At 32.9% G+C, this 17,356-nt stretch overlaps 1 protein-coding gene across 5 annotated transcripts in view; it reads right to left on the bottom strand.

The window, feature by feature from the left end:
- LOC126771776 (septin-7) overlaps positions 1–17,356 on the bottom strand; it is a 41,012-nt gene that overhangs the window by 3,632 nt on the left and 20,024 nt on the right. For 4 of the 5 annotated variants that reach the window (XM_050491908.1, XM_050491892.1, XM_050491875.1 and 1 more), the window contains exons 2-8: positions 6,134–6,469; positions 5,900–6,059; positions 5,439–5,649; positions 4,699–4,954; positions 3,515–3,704; positions 2,650–2,818; positions 157–235 (exon numbers count right to left, since the gene is read on the bottom strand). In XM_050491908.1, the coding sequence (XP_050347865.1) occupies positions 157–235; positions 2,650–2,818; positions 3,515–3,704; positions 4,699–4,954; positions 5,439–5,649; positions 5,900–6,059; positions 6,134–6,370 (1,302 nt within the window). In that variant the 5' untranslated portion in view covers positions 6,371–6,469. Of the gene's footprint in view, positions 1–156; positions 236–2,649; positions 2,819–3,514; positions 3,705–4,698; positions 4,955–5,438; positions 5,650–5,899; positions 6,060–6,133; positions 6,470–9,727; positions 9,876–17,356 lie in introns of those variants that run through there. The other variant, XM_050491901.1, reaches the window with a different exon arrangement.

Below are 17,356 nucleotides of genomic sequence, written 5' to 3'. Positions count from 1 at the left end.
TGACTATACATGCAATAATAATTCAGCACTGTCTACAGATCTTGTATTACAGATTTATCCATTAGATGGGACTGATTGAAAACTCATTTGCTAGATTTGACCCAAACATACTAACAAGTGATGTTTAATATAAAATTGTAATAAAAAATAACGCACCTGCTCCATGTCACTCTCCATCTTCTTCATTTTAAGATCATGTTCTCTCTTCTCCTCTTCCATCTGAGCCAATGGATTCCTGGGAACAATTTCAATATTTAATTAAAATATATTTTTGTTTAACCACAGACTAAACAAAAATAGGTGCTATTTACATTTCAAATATATCTCTTTACAATAACGAACAACATTCAAAACGCAAGTTTTTTTTTTAAATAAAAATTAAGATACATGCAATCGATAGGCAGAAACAAAATCAATACTTTACAAAAGTAGCTTTACATTTTAAATAAATTTACTTAGTACAATAGTAATAAGGGAATTATTGGTTATATTAATGTATTATTTAAAAATATTTTATGTCTTTTTGTGCTATTAATTTTATAGAAGGATCGTTTCTCTCAAAATTATATTACAAATAGGAAATAAATTATATTAAATGTGTAAAAAATTAACACAGACTATATAACTAATATTAAGTACGTCGTGGAAGCAATATAGCAAGAGAATCATTCAAGCTGTGCCAAATGAATACACCTCAATGAACCACAATCACTCGCTACACTACACCATTATTTAAAAAAAAAAACACAATTGGGTTTTTGAAAAAATACTATCACTAACCGATAGATCATGCAGTTTTAAGTATTAACTATTTTTTATATTTCAAAGGTCGAATTATATTTTTCATATAAATATAGAAATAGCAACATGAAAATCGTGTGAATTTGTTTATAACTTAATTGCCGCTCTTCTCTCCACAAGCACGTTAACAATATGACGTCATAAGAATTCGTGTCAGTTTTTGAACGTGATATTTTATATAATTTTATAAGTTTCAATGAATGTATAACAAATTAAAATAATTGATACAATTTTACTATGAAATGCTGAGACAATAAAATACAATCCGAAAAAAAAAACATTCAAAAACCCAATTATAATAGATTTGTAAAAGAACGTGCTACTTCGAAACAGTTATGAAAACCCACGTGCCGTAATGAAATGATACACACAACGACGCGTATGTGTGCGGTCGAACTTACCACACGGTCATGAAACTGTTCATCAGTCCTTGCGGGCAGAAACTGAACACCAACACAACGCTCGTTATAACGTACACGCGGCTGTGCTCACGCGCTACAGTGGCATTATCAACGGACACGGCTCTAACACACACATCGTGAGCTGCGCAAGCGACTGTAGATTGTGTGTGCAGGGAATTGAGTTCATTTTACAAAGTGACAAACTCGCGATGGCTATGAGTGCGACACTGTTCGAATCAATTGTTCTGACCGAACAATAATATCAGTGCATGATTGTGAAACACGAATTAGCATCTTCGCAACACAATAATGTTAATAATGATCGATAAATTGTTATTAATGCCACTGAAGAAGCGCATGAATCGCATAATTATTATGACAAATGATATACAGTCATGGATATTCTAAAAATTCATTTACGACGCCAATAAATTTAGCATAACATAAATAATGTTATTTATATGTTAATATATTTAAAATAATCCATGTTGAAGATATAAGTACTTCATTTCTGCATGCCCAAGCACAAAACATTCAAACAAATTGAGAATGTAGTATGCAACTATTGCGCTAAAAGTGTGAAAAAAATAAATTAAATATCGTTAGCTTAAAACTGCGAATATTTAAAGATTAAAAAAAAACACACCGACTTCAAGATGACCAGACATGCAGCAATGAATGTGAACTGTTTAATTTTATTAAAACTTTAATATGTATATTTTGAATGTTAGTATTATTAGCAAGATAAAATATTCAATATATAAATAAGAAGTCTGGTCACCTTTAAACGGCGACGTCAGTCTTATAAATACATCAAAGTTATTACTGAATCATACCAACCCTGTCTACTCAGGTTGTTAGTCCATGCCTTCGAATGATAAAATCAATCATCTATTCTGTTAATGAACTGGCGGAAATCATTAAAAATATAAAGTGATTTTTAAATCATCACGAACAATCAAAAGGATAGATGTATCTAACGATACATTGACGTTGGGTACTTGACGTATGGCACCAATTAGAGTAATATATAATCAAGCATATTCCAATTGAAAGAGGAGTAAAGATAAACAACCCTGACCGTACTCGCTTATGATTAATATATATTTAATTATAATACAACGCTAATGCATTTATTTACTTATATCCACTTTAATTTTACTCTCAAAGAATCGATAACAACTTCACCGCCATTAAAAATCCATTTTTCCACGAATCCATGAACATTAGAGATTATTCAAGATCTCATCTAATGTTATCGCGTCATTTCAAATTCAAATGTTCTTATTTATCTTAACTCATCTTGTGAGTTGAATGGGCTGTAGGAATATTACCAACATAGCAACAAATGACGTCACAGCCAATACAAACTCGCCCATCACCGTCAAGTACCCTCGGAGAGAAGGAAGAGATGTTTGTAGCGGAGGCGTTACGGAGGTCGACATACTTGTTGGAGTTAATCCGGTGAGGTTTCCCGTCGTGCGAGAGGCCGGCCAGCTTGCGGCAGCGGTAGTTCTCGTAGTGCACGGAGCTGGTCACGTCCTTCAGGTCCTGAAGGTGCGTCCTGATCACCATGTTGCGGAGTGCCAAAAAGTCGCAGTGCTCCAAATTTTCAACTGGAATAACATATTTTGTATGACATTAATTATTTTTATATTCCATTGAATATTAAAAAAATCCTAATTTTTTTTAAAGAATTTTCGCTCGATTTAAACGTTCGTATATTTTCTTGCATCTTTAATTTTAATAACAAACATGTTATAGCAGTTAGGCATTGAACAGTAAACAAATGGTAATTTATTAATGAATGTGTACGCGACACAAATGAATACGACAACAAATCGGTTGATTACAATGCGACCGGCATGAGTAATCGTCTACCGATTTCTACCCTTGATGTATATAAAGATGACAGTATCATATATTTTTTTTAACATACATTTATTGATTACTAAATAAATATTATTGTATTTTCCTGTTAATTTTTCACATCATAAATAAAATAATGACAAACAAATGATACATCGTTCAAGATACATCTTGTAACTTTTTAATCTCTACTTACATGATTAAAATCGAAATCATTATTTACTAGTTTATTGGCTATTCGGTACAAACACAAATTATGAACTGTCTCACATTATGGTCTATAACTATCACCGTGTTGAATTTTATTTAGAACCATCAGAAAATATAAATTGGAGTTTAACACGACTATGGCAGTTCACAGCATTAAATTAAATCATTAAAAAAAGCCTACAAATGGATTCGAAAATAGAACAAAAGAGACTTAAGTATAACCAGCGGCGTACCTTCGGCCACGCCCCAGGGGTACTTGCGGCCGCGCACGCGCCGCCCGTCCAGCTCGATGACGGAGTTGGCGCCGACCACCGCGAACGGCACGCGCGCCCGCAGCGCGCGCGGCGCCGCCTCGCCCTCGTCGCCCGCGCCCTCCGGGAACTCGTAGATCTTGATCTTGTGCTGCGCGATCTCCTTCAGGATCTGAAACGGCGACTCTTGCTTACTACTCGGGGCGGAATTTAATAGTTAATATTTAACCAAAAATCCCGATTTTTTTTTTTCATTTAGTTACCCGTCAGCAATTTAGCTCTCCCATTGATATCTATTATTGTACGAACGTATAAATGTACCGACGAACTTTCTAAGTTTTCTTACTTACTAATTTTCTTAAATAAATCACAATAAATAATGACAACAAACAGCATACTTTTAACTCGCGCTTAATATTTATTTACTGACATTTGTATTCAAGAAATACAAACAAAAATAAAAGTTATATTTTAGTGTAAAATATGCCCACTGAATAACGGATAGATGTTATTATCCAAAGTTTACTCCAAGTAAAGTTCACTGATGGTAGAGCTTTGTGCAAGCTCGTCTGGGTAGGTACCACCCACTCATCAGATATTCTACCGCAAAACAGCAGTACTTGTTATTGTTGTGTTCCGGTTTGAAGGGTGAGTGAGCCAGTGTAATTACAGGCACAAGGGACATAAAATCTTAGTTCCCAAGGTTGGTGGCGCATTGGCTATATAAGCGATGGTTGACATTTCTTACAATGCCAATGTCTAAGGGCGTTTGGTGACCACTTACCATCAGGTGGCCCATATGCTCGTCCACCTTCCTATTCTATGAAAAAAAAGTAGATCAAAATAAATAAATAACAGTAAATTAAGATATTTCTTTGTGGCGGCTATTGTGTATTTTTTAAAAAAAAACTCGCAATGTATCCGACAAAAACAATTTCTATTACGCCCCGTTGAACAACGTCATTACCATTACTTTCGTTTCATTAATTACGTAATTCGAGCCCTCACGCGCCGCCATACTTGTAACAAATGATTTGGAATTTTCTGCTACTATCTCTCGGTCTTCATCGATGGTACTCGACAGATGAATGCTTACATGAGCAACATTGCAATTAGCTCTTGCTATTAAGAAATATCAATAAGCGAATATTAAAAGCATTAATTACTTGTTCCTTGAAATCCTTGCATTCTTCGGGCGTCATCGTATCGGCCTTGGCGATAACGGGTATAATGTTGACTTTATCGCCAAGTCGCTGCATGAACTCTACATCGAGCGGTTTGAGTCCATGACCGCTTGGTGCTATGAAGTACAGGCAGCAATGGACTCGCGTATCAGGCGGAGCGGCTTTACGAGTCACCCGTGACTCTGCGTTCAAGAATTCCTCATATTTCGATTCAACGAAATCGATTATCGGTTGCCAGCTATAAAAATAACATTATTTTTTTAAGAATTTTTCATTCGAAATTTATGGTTATAAAAATAATCATAACAAATGACCTTGAGTAATAGATAAAATAAAACAAATTAGTATATTTAAAAAAACCACTTCGGTTATTATGAAAAGCCAAATTAATCGAGGCAATGGCTTAAAAAACCAGCAACGTGAAACTAGTTTCGTACTTCTGACCACAAATTGGGACGTTTATCTAGCGAACTGGTTTTTAATCATTAAACACAAAAAATTGGGTTACTATGTTGAATTTACTATTAATGGTAGTGAAATAAACTAGATTCGAAGAACTTTATAATATTTTAGTTTTTTTTTAAGAATATAAAACGTCAATTTCGAATCACGATACAAAAACGAAGTGCCCAATAATTTTTAATATAATCTGTAATCACTCATATAAAGTGTTTACATAGTCAGTTTAAAAGTATCGCTAGCAAATGAAACACAAGGCATACCAATTACTATTGTCGACTGCGTCTCCGAAGCCAGGCGTGTCGACAATTGTGAGAGTGAGGTTGACGCCATTCTCTTTTAGAATGACCACGCTTGTCTCAACGCCCACTGTCTTTTTAACACGTAGCGATGGTCCTGGATGTTTATCTTTATCATAAACATCCGTTAGGAACAAGGAGTTTATTAACGTCGATTTGCCCAAACCCGTCTCACCTGGAATTATAAAAATAACAAATGATATTTCTACACATCAAACATTATATGCTTCAAGAAAAATATTGACAATTTTTAACATTAAAATTCATTGTCGAGTCATTATGAATAAACTTTACGTTGTGAATACGCAGTAAAATAATAACTTGCATACCATTGTTCCAAGGGGACAATTATCATCATTCATAAGCTACGCGAACTGCCGGTAGTTTAAAACGTGAAAATGTACGAGTATAAAATAATATCTTACCGACAACCATTAACGTAAATTCGAACCCTTTTTTGACCGCTTTCCTGTACACTTGGTTTGGTAGATTCGCGAATCCAACATATCCGTCTAATTCTTTGGTTTTTGGTTTCTCTATCTTAGGTAGATCTGGTTTTGGTGCAACTGGTGGGTGGTCAGATTTCTGCAACAATTTATCAAACTTTTATTATTAATGAACATTAAAAATTTATAATTTACATTGGTTTTCAAACTTACCTTCATTATATTCTCTGTACTCCTGAGCGGAGCATTGACGGGTGGCGGTGCAGTTGTGGGTACTGGAGGCGCGGGCATTTGTGGAGGCATAGACGATGTCTTCCCAACGTCCACAGATACGCTGTTGCTGAGCTTCACTGCAGCGGTGCCGTTGGGCTCGTGGTGACTACTTTCTGTTGGATCAGGGAGTGTGGCAGAGCGCTTAGCTAGGGCGTCTTTGAGGGCCGAAGGTGCCATCGGCGGCACAGGCGGCGCAGCATTTGGCAGACCCGTGGCGCTCACCCCGCCGCCGCTCACAGTATCCGATTTGAAGAACAGCTCGCGCTTACTCTGCAACTATAATTAAAAACATATAATTAATTATTATAAAAATGTTACAAATTCAGTTTCAAATTAATTACGATTATTTGATAAAAGCATCCGGTCTGAATAATATTAATAATTAAATCCCTGACATTGTTATAATGTTAAACAAATTCCTTACGCGATGACCTTAAAAACATTTAAATAATCAAAAATATTTGTAAGTGACAAAACGAATATAATAAAATTTTCGAGTTCAAGCAAAGATAACACTTACGGTGTGACTTTCATATTAACATACCAGTTGAATTATACGTTCAAATAAACACAGCTGTCATTATTTATTCTTAATATTATATAGAATCGTAAAAAAAATTATTTACATATAAATGACGAATAAAATTTTAGTCAGTCTATAAACGGGCGTATTCATTGCAAAAATACGAGGGTCTAGTTATAAAGTACCTATATATATATATGTGCTTTGTTAAGTACACAGCCGGCTCCAAGCTCGGCGTCTGATGACTCACCGAACCCAAGGCAAGTATGTAACAATACCTACTTACAATTATCACTGCTATTTAATGTTGAAAACGAACTTGTTAAGCTTATTAAATATGTATATAAACAACCGTTTGTACAAACATATTCACTTATAAATATATGAGTATAAATAAATAATACACAACACTGTTAATATTACTAAAACGAGACAATTTAATAAGAAGTGAAATATTCTAGTTAAGAAAAAAAATATATATATACAGTATAATATGAGTCTATGAATGACTCATACTCAAAAAAAAAAAAAAAAACTTGTCTTTGCGCAAGACATTATAAATATAACGAATAGCGATGATTCACGTGATACGACGAAAGCAAAGGCTATACCCGTAACTGTACTGTGATTCACAGTTGAGCGTTTTTACGAAAGCTGTATAAATTGAACGGTCAGTGTTTAAATACCTTAATGCACCAGTGCTAGCGATCGATCGACGGCACCACCGCAAGGTACCGTTTGCACCGAATACAGTAAATTATTAAAGCATGTGTATTTTTTGACAATTTTTTCTGTTGAAATGATAAGATATTAATGAACCATGAACGACTGGACTACATTTGCATAATTCTAAGTATAACTTTAAAAATACGTGATAACTAATTATATTGTATTACATAAGAAAACACGAGGGATTTTCAGTGAGATGCGCGTTATTTACTTGTAACTAAATTAATATATTTTTAAGCCGTTTAATGTTTACGGTCTTTTAGAGAAAAGGGAGCATAATACTTGCCATAAAATAAGCTAAACTAATAAATTTACTTGTTACAATTTTCTATGCTAATGATACTTCGATTATATTAATCGTAAAACAGCTTTTTTACTTCGCAAAATTACTCGCTTCTATGTCTAAAATAAAAATGACAAAGTAAAAACCGACTTTAAACATTTTTGTTTGTACATACACTAAAAAAACTTTCAACAAGAAACTATTTAAGTGATTTTTGTCTTTTGAGATGAATGTTAGTGTCTATTATCTTTAGTCTGTATATTGTATATATGTACATGTATTATTATATATATATTTGAAAGAATGTACAACAATGTTTTGTATACTTATCGTGTCTAAGGGAATATTTTAATAGTAATAAAATAATAATAATAATAAAATCAAGTACTTGAGAATGTTTTAGAATACCCCATACTTTTTTAAAACTCATTCGAAAATCATCATATCCGACGGCAATCCGACGCGACCGAACAGAACTCAGGCGCAAGTAACAAAAGGCTTTACATATTTTACGGTTTCTTGAGAATTTTTTTCAGAAAAACGAGAGATATACCAGAATTGTGAAGAACGTGTTAGGTGTCATGTCAACTTCAATTCAAATTAAAAAAATCTTTTCATAACCACAATGGTATACTTAATTGTAGGCTCAGCTGTGTCTTCGATTTCATATTATTTTACACATATTATATTTAAATATTTTGATTTTCAATAATATATTTCAAACCAAAACGACATGCGTTTGGGGCTAACTGAACCTAACTATTAAATTACTAAAACTTACTTACATATTTTACTTATACATACAACAATATCTTGTCAAATAGTTATTGCAATAATTGCGAAAAGCGCAGCGTGTGCGGGCATCACTTGATCGTTATTCTAAAAATATTCGTCATATCTCCAACGAAGACGCAATGTTCATTATTCAATCATTGTTTTAATTCCATTGTTTATCGTTATATATACGTCACAAAATAATACATGGTACATCTATATCGGCTTCATTGTTACAACAAGTGAACTGGAAGTTTATATATTAAAAAAATATGTTAATTATAGCTTTTTATGGTAAAGTAAGCAAAGAAAAAAAATTAAATTTTTTGAACACATAGTATTATTTTTTGTAGAACACCATGCTCTTTTTTTAATTACTAATATTTAGATGATAGCTACAGTTCGTGTTAACAAGTACTTGAATCAATAAAAAGAGTAATAAATAAAATAAAAATTAAATTTGAAAGAAAGGTTGTTTACTGTAAAGTATAATTTTAACGAAGGTTAAAATTAAAAGGAACATATATATTCGGCTGTATATATAACAAACTGTGCATGTATATAATCAATCTTGCTTTATAAATCAACAAATCATAACAATCCATTTTTAATTTTAATTTACATCTATTAAAAAATAACGACAAAAATACCACAATGACAAGAATTTATCTAAAGCTTTTAAAAATATCAATCGTTCATTCATTTTAAATACACAATTAATAAGTTTAAATTTAGAACAATGTAATTAAATTACCATTTCGTTTTCGAACCAAGTAGGACAGGCAAAGGAAGTATCGTTCACCCCACGATCATAATCTCCAAGCGTATGCAATACGAATACACGCCTCATTACACAGATCACACATTTTAAATTATTATTATTTTTAAACATTCGCGTATGATTCATCGATATCACAACTACAATGTCGCTGTACAAGTCTTTTTCTAAAATCACAAGACCGGGGTCTATTTGATGAATGATCGTTATTGCCTCTCTTAACGTCATCCGGTGTTTACCAGAGCAAGAACATTGGACTGCAAAACGTAAATAAATTCAATGGCATTCAACATCGGAAAGGCATTTGTTTGTTTTCATGGTATGCGTGTATAAACAGCCTACTTTCTTACACTACAATGACTCAAAACAGATGGTTAAGTGGAAACAACGAAGAGAACTCTATGTAACAACGAATAAAGGTTATTTTTAATTTGGCAATGAACTTACATTACTACGATCAGAATGACTCCGACTGACTTCTTTATCCTTGGTACGAAACAATTTTTTAATACTCTTAAACATTTCACATAGGTTAATTAAATCATGTTGAAATAATCTAATTTGACTCGGTAAAACGTCAACCGTTGAGGAAAAATAAATCACTAATGTAATATGTTTGATATAGACCTAAAGAGGAAACTAGGTATAGCCATTGTTAGATTGGCCTTGACTTATGATGCTTGATAATTAACGCAGTGTGCCTTCATTAACTCATTATTATTCGTGTTTACAAAATTTAAATAGAAGCGAAATTATTATAAGCAAAACTCGTTAACTAATTAAGTTATATCGTTAAGTCCAATATTGTAATAAATAAAGCTCCGTATTCGGTCATATGAAATTAGACTTGACGATTTAAATGAATGGCAAATGGCTATTCCAATTTCGAACCACTTTTATTATTTAAATAAAATGAAATTTTGTAAGGTAGTTTAAAATTACTTTTTTTTTTTATTTAGATTATCAAGTCTGTTAATTAAGTTGGTTTTTATACAAAAAAAAAATTGTAACAATATTGAGTAGTTAAGAACTGTTGTTTGAAACATATCAGATTTTTTTTAAATAAATAATCGTTAGTCCATTTGTTTTGTTTATCCTTGTTATAACAAATTTGTCCCAGTTTGTTACACTGGTTTTAAGTTTGTATATTCGCTCATTATTGTTATTTAGTATTCTATTTTATTATATTTGTAAAATTTATTCTCTATTTAAATTAGGGTTAACTGGAAGAGAATTTAATACTTACCATTATCATTATCGAGTCTACCTTTGCGTCATTGATTCATTTGCAGAGGCAAATAAAAAAATTAAAAATATCGTAGGTAGAAGTATATTCGTATACAGCAGGATGAGCATCGCCAGTAACAAAATGTGTTGGAGCATGGAAGTGTACGACGCGCAACATTAGTTTGCTTCACGCAAGAATTAACAACATTGCAGGGGACACGGTTTCGTTGTTGAATTATTACAATCGCTTTGTTATTAAATACTGTCTATACTTCGGTATTCTTTAACTTTCTGGTTATAAGCTTAAAACAAAGGCTTGATAATGTAATATTAAATTATTTACGAAATGATACGGAATCAATACGCATATAGTTTGATTACACATGATATATATACATACTGATTACACTTATTAAATAAATAAAACATTTTAGACATATTTAACATTCATGACACCAAGGTTCATTGTGTCAATGCACCTGTCGATTAGCGGTTCAAAACATATTGCGTAACTATGAATCACTCATTGTATAATAAATAGCCCCGAGAACTCTCAAGTACTATATGTGAGGCAGTAATCGAATTTAAAACTAAAAATCTTGTATACATAAAAGATGTTAAGTAACAATAAATGTCTCAATGCAGCTGGGCAGAGGGTAAACGCTACGCTGCTCCAATGGGGGTTGGTGGATATACTGGTGGCAGAATTACGTCCGATACATGCAGGTCCTTTCCTTCGCCGCCGACTACGTAATTAATTAAAAACACAAACACTTAAACACCCAGTAATGTTTGCTCGGATTTGAACCTGCAATCTTTATTAATCACTGGGCCATCTCTGCTCTTTGTATACATATGGCTTCCATAAACGTTATAACGAATAAAGAATCATTTCACGAACTTCCGGTTGGTTGTCAATCCTCTTCGAATCCAATAGGAGAAGCTACGGCTTGAATATCAAAGTAATATTAGAAATAATGTTTGCAATAATATTATTGGTTTCGATTGCCTTATGTAGGACTAACGTAGAATTGTGGTTTGTTCACTGAGCCTACTTATAGGGTTAATATTTGCGTATATGTCCGTGCAATCATAATTATGACGTAAAAATGTAACGTTTTAATGTAAAAGTAAGTTGCTTGTTACACAACAAGATTTAGTTTCTCAGAGTCATTAAACAATTATCTATTTGATCAGAGCGTTTTGCTAAATCTTAAAAAGGTAACGTCAAGTCCTATCAAAGTAGAAATGCTAGTTGGCTACATTTTATCGCCTTCTGCGTGGTCTTACAAAAAAATAGGATTAATGGCACTGGCGGAAACATGACTTACCGAGTAAGACGCGACCGGCTACCTTCTGATTCATCGTCACTTTTCATTCTGACACATCCTGTGGGTCTTACTTGTTTTACATCGGAAACCCTATCCTTATAGCGGTACACGATAATATTATCATCTATCGTGATTTCATTGAACGGATATCCGCTAAATGTGTACCTAATAACGACAATTGTTTCGAAAATAAGACGGTCGATGGGTAGTAAACTTAATAGGCAAAGGCACGTGCATTAATGTTGTACACTCTCGTGTTATAGGCTAATTGTATAAATAAAATTTAAGTTTAACGTCCTTTTAAGCATAACCTCTTTGGATGACCTGCCGCTGAAACTCGTTTTATGTGTTTTATTTATGTATATAATTTATGTTCTACTTGGCGGTGGAAGATATGACGAAACCTGTATTTTTCTTGCACGATTAGTCTGTCAAATTAGTATCCATAGTCAGCATCGAAGTGGGATAAGTATACGTATTAGGATAAGCTACAAATCCTTGCGAGAAAAGCCTTTTGCCTAGTCTAGGACAATCACGCGCTGTAACAGCGGCACACCATCAATTAAAAATAATAATATATCCTTCTTATCAGCAATGTATAATAGTTAATCTTTGAAAAAGCATCAGGCTATAATTTTAGATACTTATCTAATGGTATCATGGTGTAATGACCTGACGTCATCAGAAACTATTAAAGTATAAAACATTGATTTGTTAATGAGTGTTTGAGTACATGATACAGCCGATTGCGTGCTCGTGTCGAAGAGAAATTGTCCACCCGGGAGCTATCATGGCACATACATTAAACTTAATTCATTCGTAACTAATCTTTAACTTATCACAATAGTATTATGAATAAAAAAAATGTCGTTAAAGCAATATATCTCCAATAGAAAGAATGACTTCAACGATATTGAAAGATTTTTAAAAGAATAATTTAGAAATTGTACGTATGACGGATGGTATGATGGTAGCGACGGTTATTTATTTATAAACAAATGATAACAGACGAGTAATCACTAGGAAGGTGATATATTTGCTGTGAACAGTTTTATTTATTTACATACGTAAAATGAATCAGTTTTTTTATTTAAAACTACCTCATTTTAACTCAATTTATCATATATAACAAAAGTGTCATTAAGAAAATACTGCCTCGTCCAGAAAGATTCAAAACAAGCGATTAGTTGCAACAAAGATATATAGACGACTTCGTAATAATATTATCTGAGTAAATAACAAACAATAAGACATTTTGTTTGAAGAGATAAGGTAAGAATAGATGACTGTTCCCTTTCTCGAATTTTCTAGAAAACATGACATGTTAATTTTTCAATAGTTAATATATAGCAATAATATATATTGAAGAACTAATATTATAAATAATGGAAAAGTTTGATTGTTTAGCTGTTTCTCAATCGCGCGCCGTCATTAATTCAAATAAAGTTTCATGTAAAAGTATATTTTGTCGTGGTAAACATAATAAAATATATTTTTCTATTTGAATTTTAAGCTGTTTTTTTTTTATTTACGCCTAGTGGTTCTGGCTATGGGTTAAACTTGTAAAAAAACAACTGCAGCAAATCAAACAATCGAGGTCAAAAAAAAAAAAAACATTTGTTCAATAAACGCAACGTAAGTTGGCCGACATAAAGTTAGTTTGTCTTCGGGCAATTGTAAAACAGAAAAAAATAACGATATTCGGTTATTTACGTAACTGTAACCATAATATACGTGTTCGCATATTCACATCACGTTCAAGTGATCGACCGCGCTCACCACTTTTGCTCCTAAAAACTCACTTCTGACCGGCTAATTTAGAATGCGCGTATTATAATCAAATATGATTGCTTACAATTCAAAATGTGATGAAAACACCCAATTGTATGCTCTTTACTTGGGTTATTTTAACAAGCGAAGACAGCTGCGGCAGGCTCTAAATTTTATATCTATTAATAGACAACCTCACTATGACCTCTACCTACACATAGGCACTATATGTAATATAAGCTACTCCTTACACAGTCAATACGACAAACATTGTGTCTAAGATGGTACACCTTGATCTCTTACCCCGGAAATTAGCAATACAAAGCGAAGGATTATCAGATCGGGCGAGCTCGCGGAAAGACATCACAAATAGCAACAAAAGAACTGTTCTACGAAGTTCCTTAAACAGATATGATTACCTAATAATGTTGAAATCGTTTTACTACATTAGCTTCAGTGTTCGTATAAAGACGATAACTGTTATTTGGTTCGATGCCGGTTCATTTAACATTACTTTCTCCGCACGATTGTTCGTAACTGTTCTCTCACACACTCATTTTCTTACATTTTGTTATTGTTTTCGGTAAGTAATAACGAAACATTGATATACTTAGTTTGATTTATTAATAAGTGATATTATATACGTATGTCGTCGAGAATTTTGTTAGAGTTATTGTAAACTAACGGCCCTTTTGAATATCTGGTAACATACATCGTTACATAAAATAAATTATAATTGTAGTGTGTTACTTTGTTTATTTGTTTGTTACGCTTTCACGTGTTGACCACTCAACCGATTGTCATGATATTTTGCATACAGGTTCTCAGGAGTACAGAAAAGAATATAGCAAAGCAGTGGCAAAGCTGCAGCCGGAAACTATTATTATATATAATCTAAACATTCTCTATTCAAGTACAACTGACTGGTGGTAGGGCTTTGTGCAAGCTCGTCTGGGTAGGTACCACCCACTCATCAGATATTCTACCGCAAAACAGCAATACTTGATATTGATGTGTTCCGGTTTGAAGGGTGAGTGAGCCAGTGTAGTTACAGGCACAAGGGACATAAAATCTTAGTTCCCAAGGTTGGTGGCGCATTGGCTATAAGCGATGGTTGACATTTCTTACAATGCCAATGTCTAAGGGCGTTTGGTGACCACTTACCATCAGGTGGCCCATATGCTCGTCCACCTTCCTATTCTATAAAAAAAAAAAAACAAATATACTTTACTTTTCTATTCTTATAATACATTATTAAATTAAATTTAAATCAGCACTTCCACCGGTTCGAAATGCAAGATTCTTAAGAGAAGAACTGGCAACGAAGTCAATAGTCACTACTTTGTTACTCCACTAATTATATAGTATATTAATTAAATACAATTAAATTATTATTATGCATGAAAATCAACAAATATTAACTCCATTTTTTTATCATTAAATTAAATGTATATTTAATTGCTTTTCTTACAGTTATGACAAATTGATAGAAGTTAAAATAGTAGAGCATCTTCCGTTTGAATTGATTGCACTTATTGTGTGGGTGAAAGATGTTACAGCGTAGGTAGACCGGAGTTTTAGTGAATAAAACGGGTTGATTAAAGTCACAGAAGATGAGCACAAAGACGCCCAAACACTACAACAGTTTTAATCTTCGTCAAAGAATATTATTTTAGTGTAATCTGTGGTCGGTCGCTTTTTTCGGAATTCGATTTTTTTTAATTATACTATATCTATGCATGTTAATTTTTTTTTATTATTTATGTCATAAGTAGGCGAACGGGCATATGAAAAAAAACTGTCTTACGAATGATATACGTATCTTCCTTTTACAATTAATACTAAAAAAAACCTGAAATTTTCAAAGTTCGCGTATTCACATATAGATCTTAATTTTAGGAAATATAAAAATAATCAACAATAAATATATCATGACAATAATTGATACCACAGATAGCATATTAATCTAAGATTACGTATAAATTATTCCGAAACCATAATATACATTTATTATGTTATAAACAAAAAAATATTAACTAACATATTTTATAATCGAATTTAAAGGGCAAAATTATGTTAAACTTTTCAGCAACTAAAACCTCTTTGGTCGGTAGACAATTGCATTTGAAACTAAAGCTACGATTTCTTAACGTTAGGTTTAAATTTCATGTCGTTCAATCAGATAGCTCTCCAATGCAACATGGTACATGCACAACTGCTATTGCATTATTCATTCGATCGGGTGATGTGTGAAACGATCACAGAGTAACAATAGACGGGAGACTTAACAAATACCTGTAACAGATAAACATATATCTTCTAGAATACTTTCGATAATGTTTTTCTTATCAATATAACTTCAGTGATTTTCATTCTGGAAAATTGTAACATCTTTTTATAAAAAGTTGTGTGTACATACAAACATTACAATCGCACCGTATTATTTTATATGGTAATGTTCTCCAGAGCGATTTCAGCCACGGCGGCCAATGTCAAGAGAGATTAGCCAACTACGCAGGAGATATTATAATGCACAAGTGTGTGCAGAAACACAGGTGCACTCTCTATTCCCTAACTCTCATAATCCGATGGAACGGCAATCTGACACGACCGAGAAGAGTTCAGGCGCAGGACCAACGGCTTTCCGTTCCTTCCGAGGCACGGGAGTGTACACACTTCCAACTTCCAGACTCCGGGCTGCTACTGAGAATTTTCTGACAGAAAAACTCAATAACTATTTATTGGCCCAACCTGGGAAATGAAGCCAGAATCTCCGGGTTTGAGGCCTTACATCAAGAATGGTTAAACCATACCTAATATATAAATCGGTCGTGTTTTAATCGGTAGTAACTCAACATAACATACGTTTAAAAAAATATTGTTTACTACGAATTCAACGTAATTAATTGATGTATACACCGTGAACTGTTTAATTGGGGTTAAATTAATTATGACACATCAGTAAGGCCAACTTGCAACATGGACATTGTGACCAGTACGTAAGGTAATTGCAAAAACATAATAATAAAATATCGTACACTAGTTTTAAAAGATAATTCGATTGTCCTTAAACTTGAGTCGGTCGACTGCTGGATGCCATCCATCCTTGGTAATGCTTTGATGTTGAGTTGATTTCTCGACATCCGTTCGAGATATTGATATAAAAAGCACTTAATAATAAAACCCCTTAGCTAATACTACGTTTACTAGTTATGAGATAGTGTTCCATTGCAGTAACCATACGTTTAGTACAATTTTTTTTTCGATATTTTACATAATAAGAAACGACATCAAATGGTTACATAAAAATATAGCGGACCAAATGAACGTTGAAAATATCATAGACAATTCGACGCCAGATTATATTTGTAGATGGAACTATTTAAGTCTTCCTCACTCCGTAAAAGTAAATTTGAGATCGTCTACCGCATTCCTCATTAAATATAGGTTTGGAATATGCAAGATATTTATCAGTATAATTTTCACATATAATTACTGTGTATGCAAAACCTAGATAGAAAAGAAAAGTGAGTAATTTAATACCGCTGTGTCTATGGTAATTAATAAATGCCGTAAATACTATATCACATTTTTATTAATAAAAAATACAGAAATGTAGTATTTCTTCAAAATTAAAATTGGAACCTAATATGACATGCAACTTTTTTGTTTTTTACTAACAATAACGATATAAAACTTCCTGTGAAAGCGTAAAAAGAAACGCAATAATAATCAAACTATTGTTCAT

This window comes from Nymphalis io, chromosome 1, assembly GCF_905147045.1.
Source record: "Nymphalis io chromosome 1, ilAglIoxx1.1, whole genome shotgun sequence".
NCBI lineage: Eukaryota > Metazoa > Arthropoda > Insecta > Lepidoptera > Nymphalidae > Nymphalis > Nymphalis io.
This window is presented reverse-complemented; position numbering and strand designations above follow the sequence as displayed.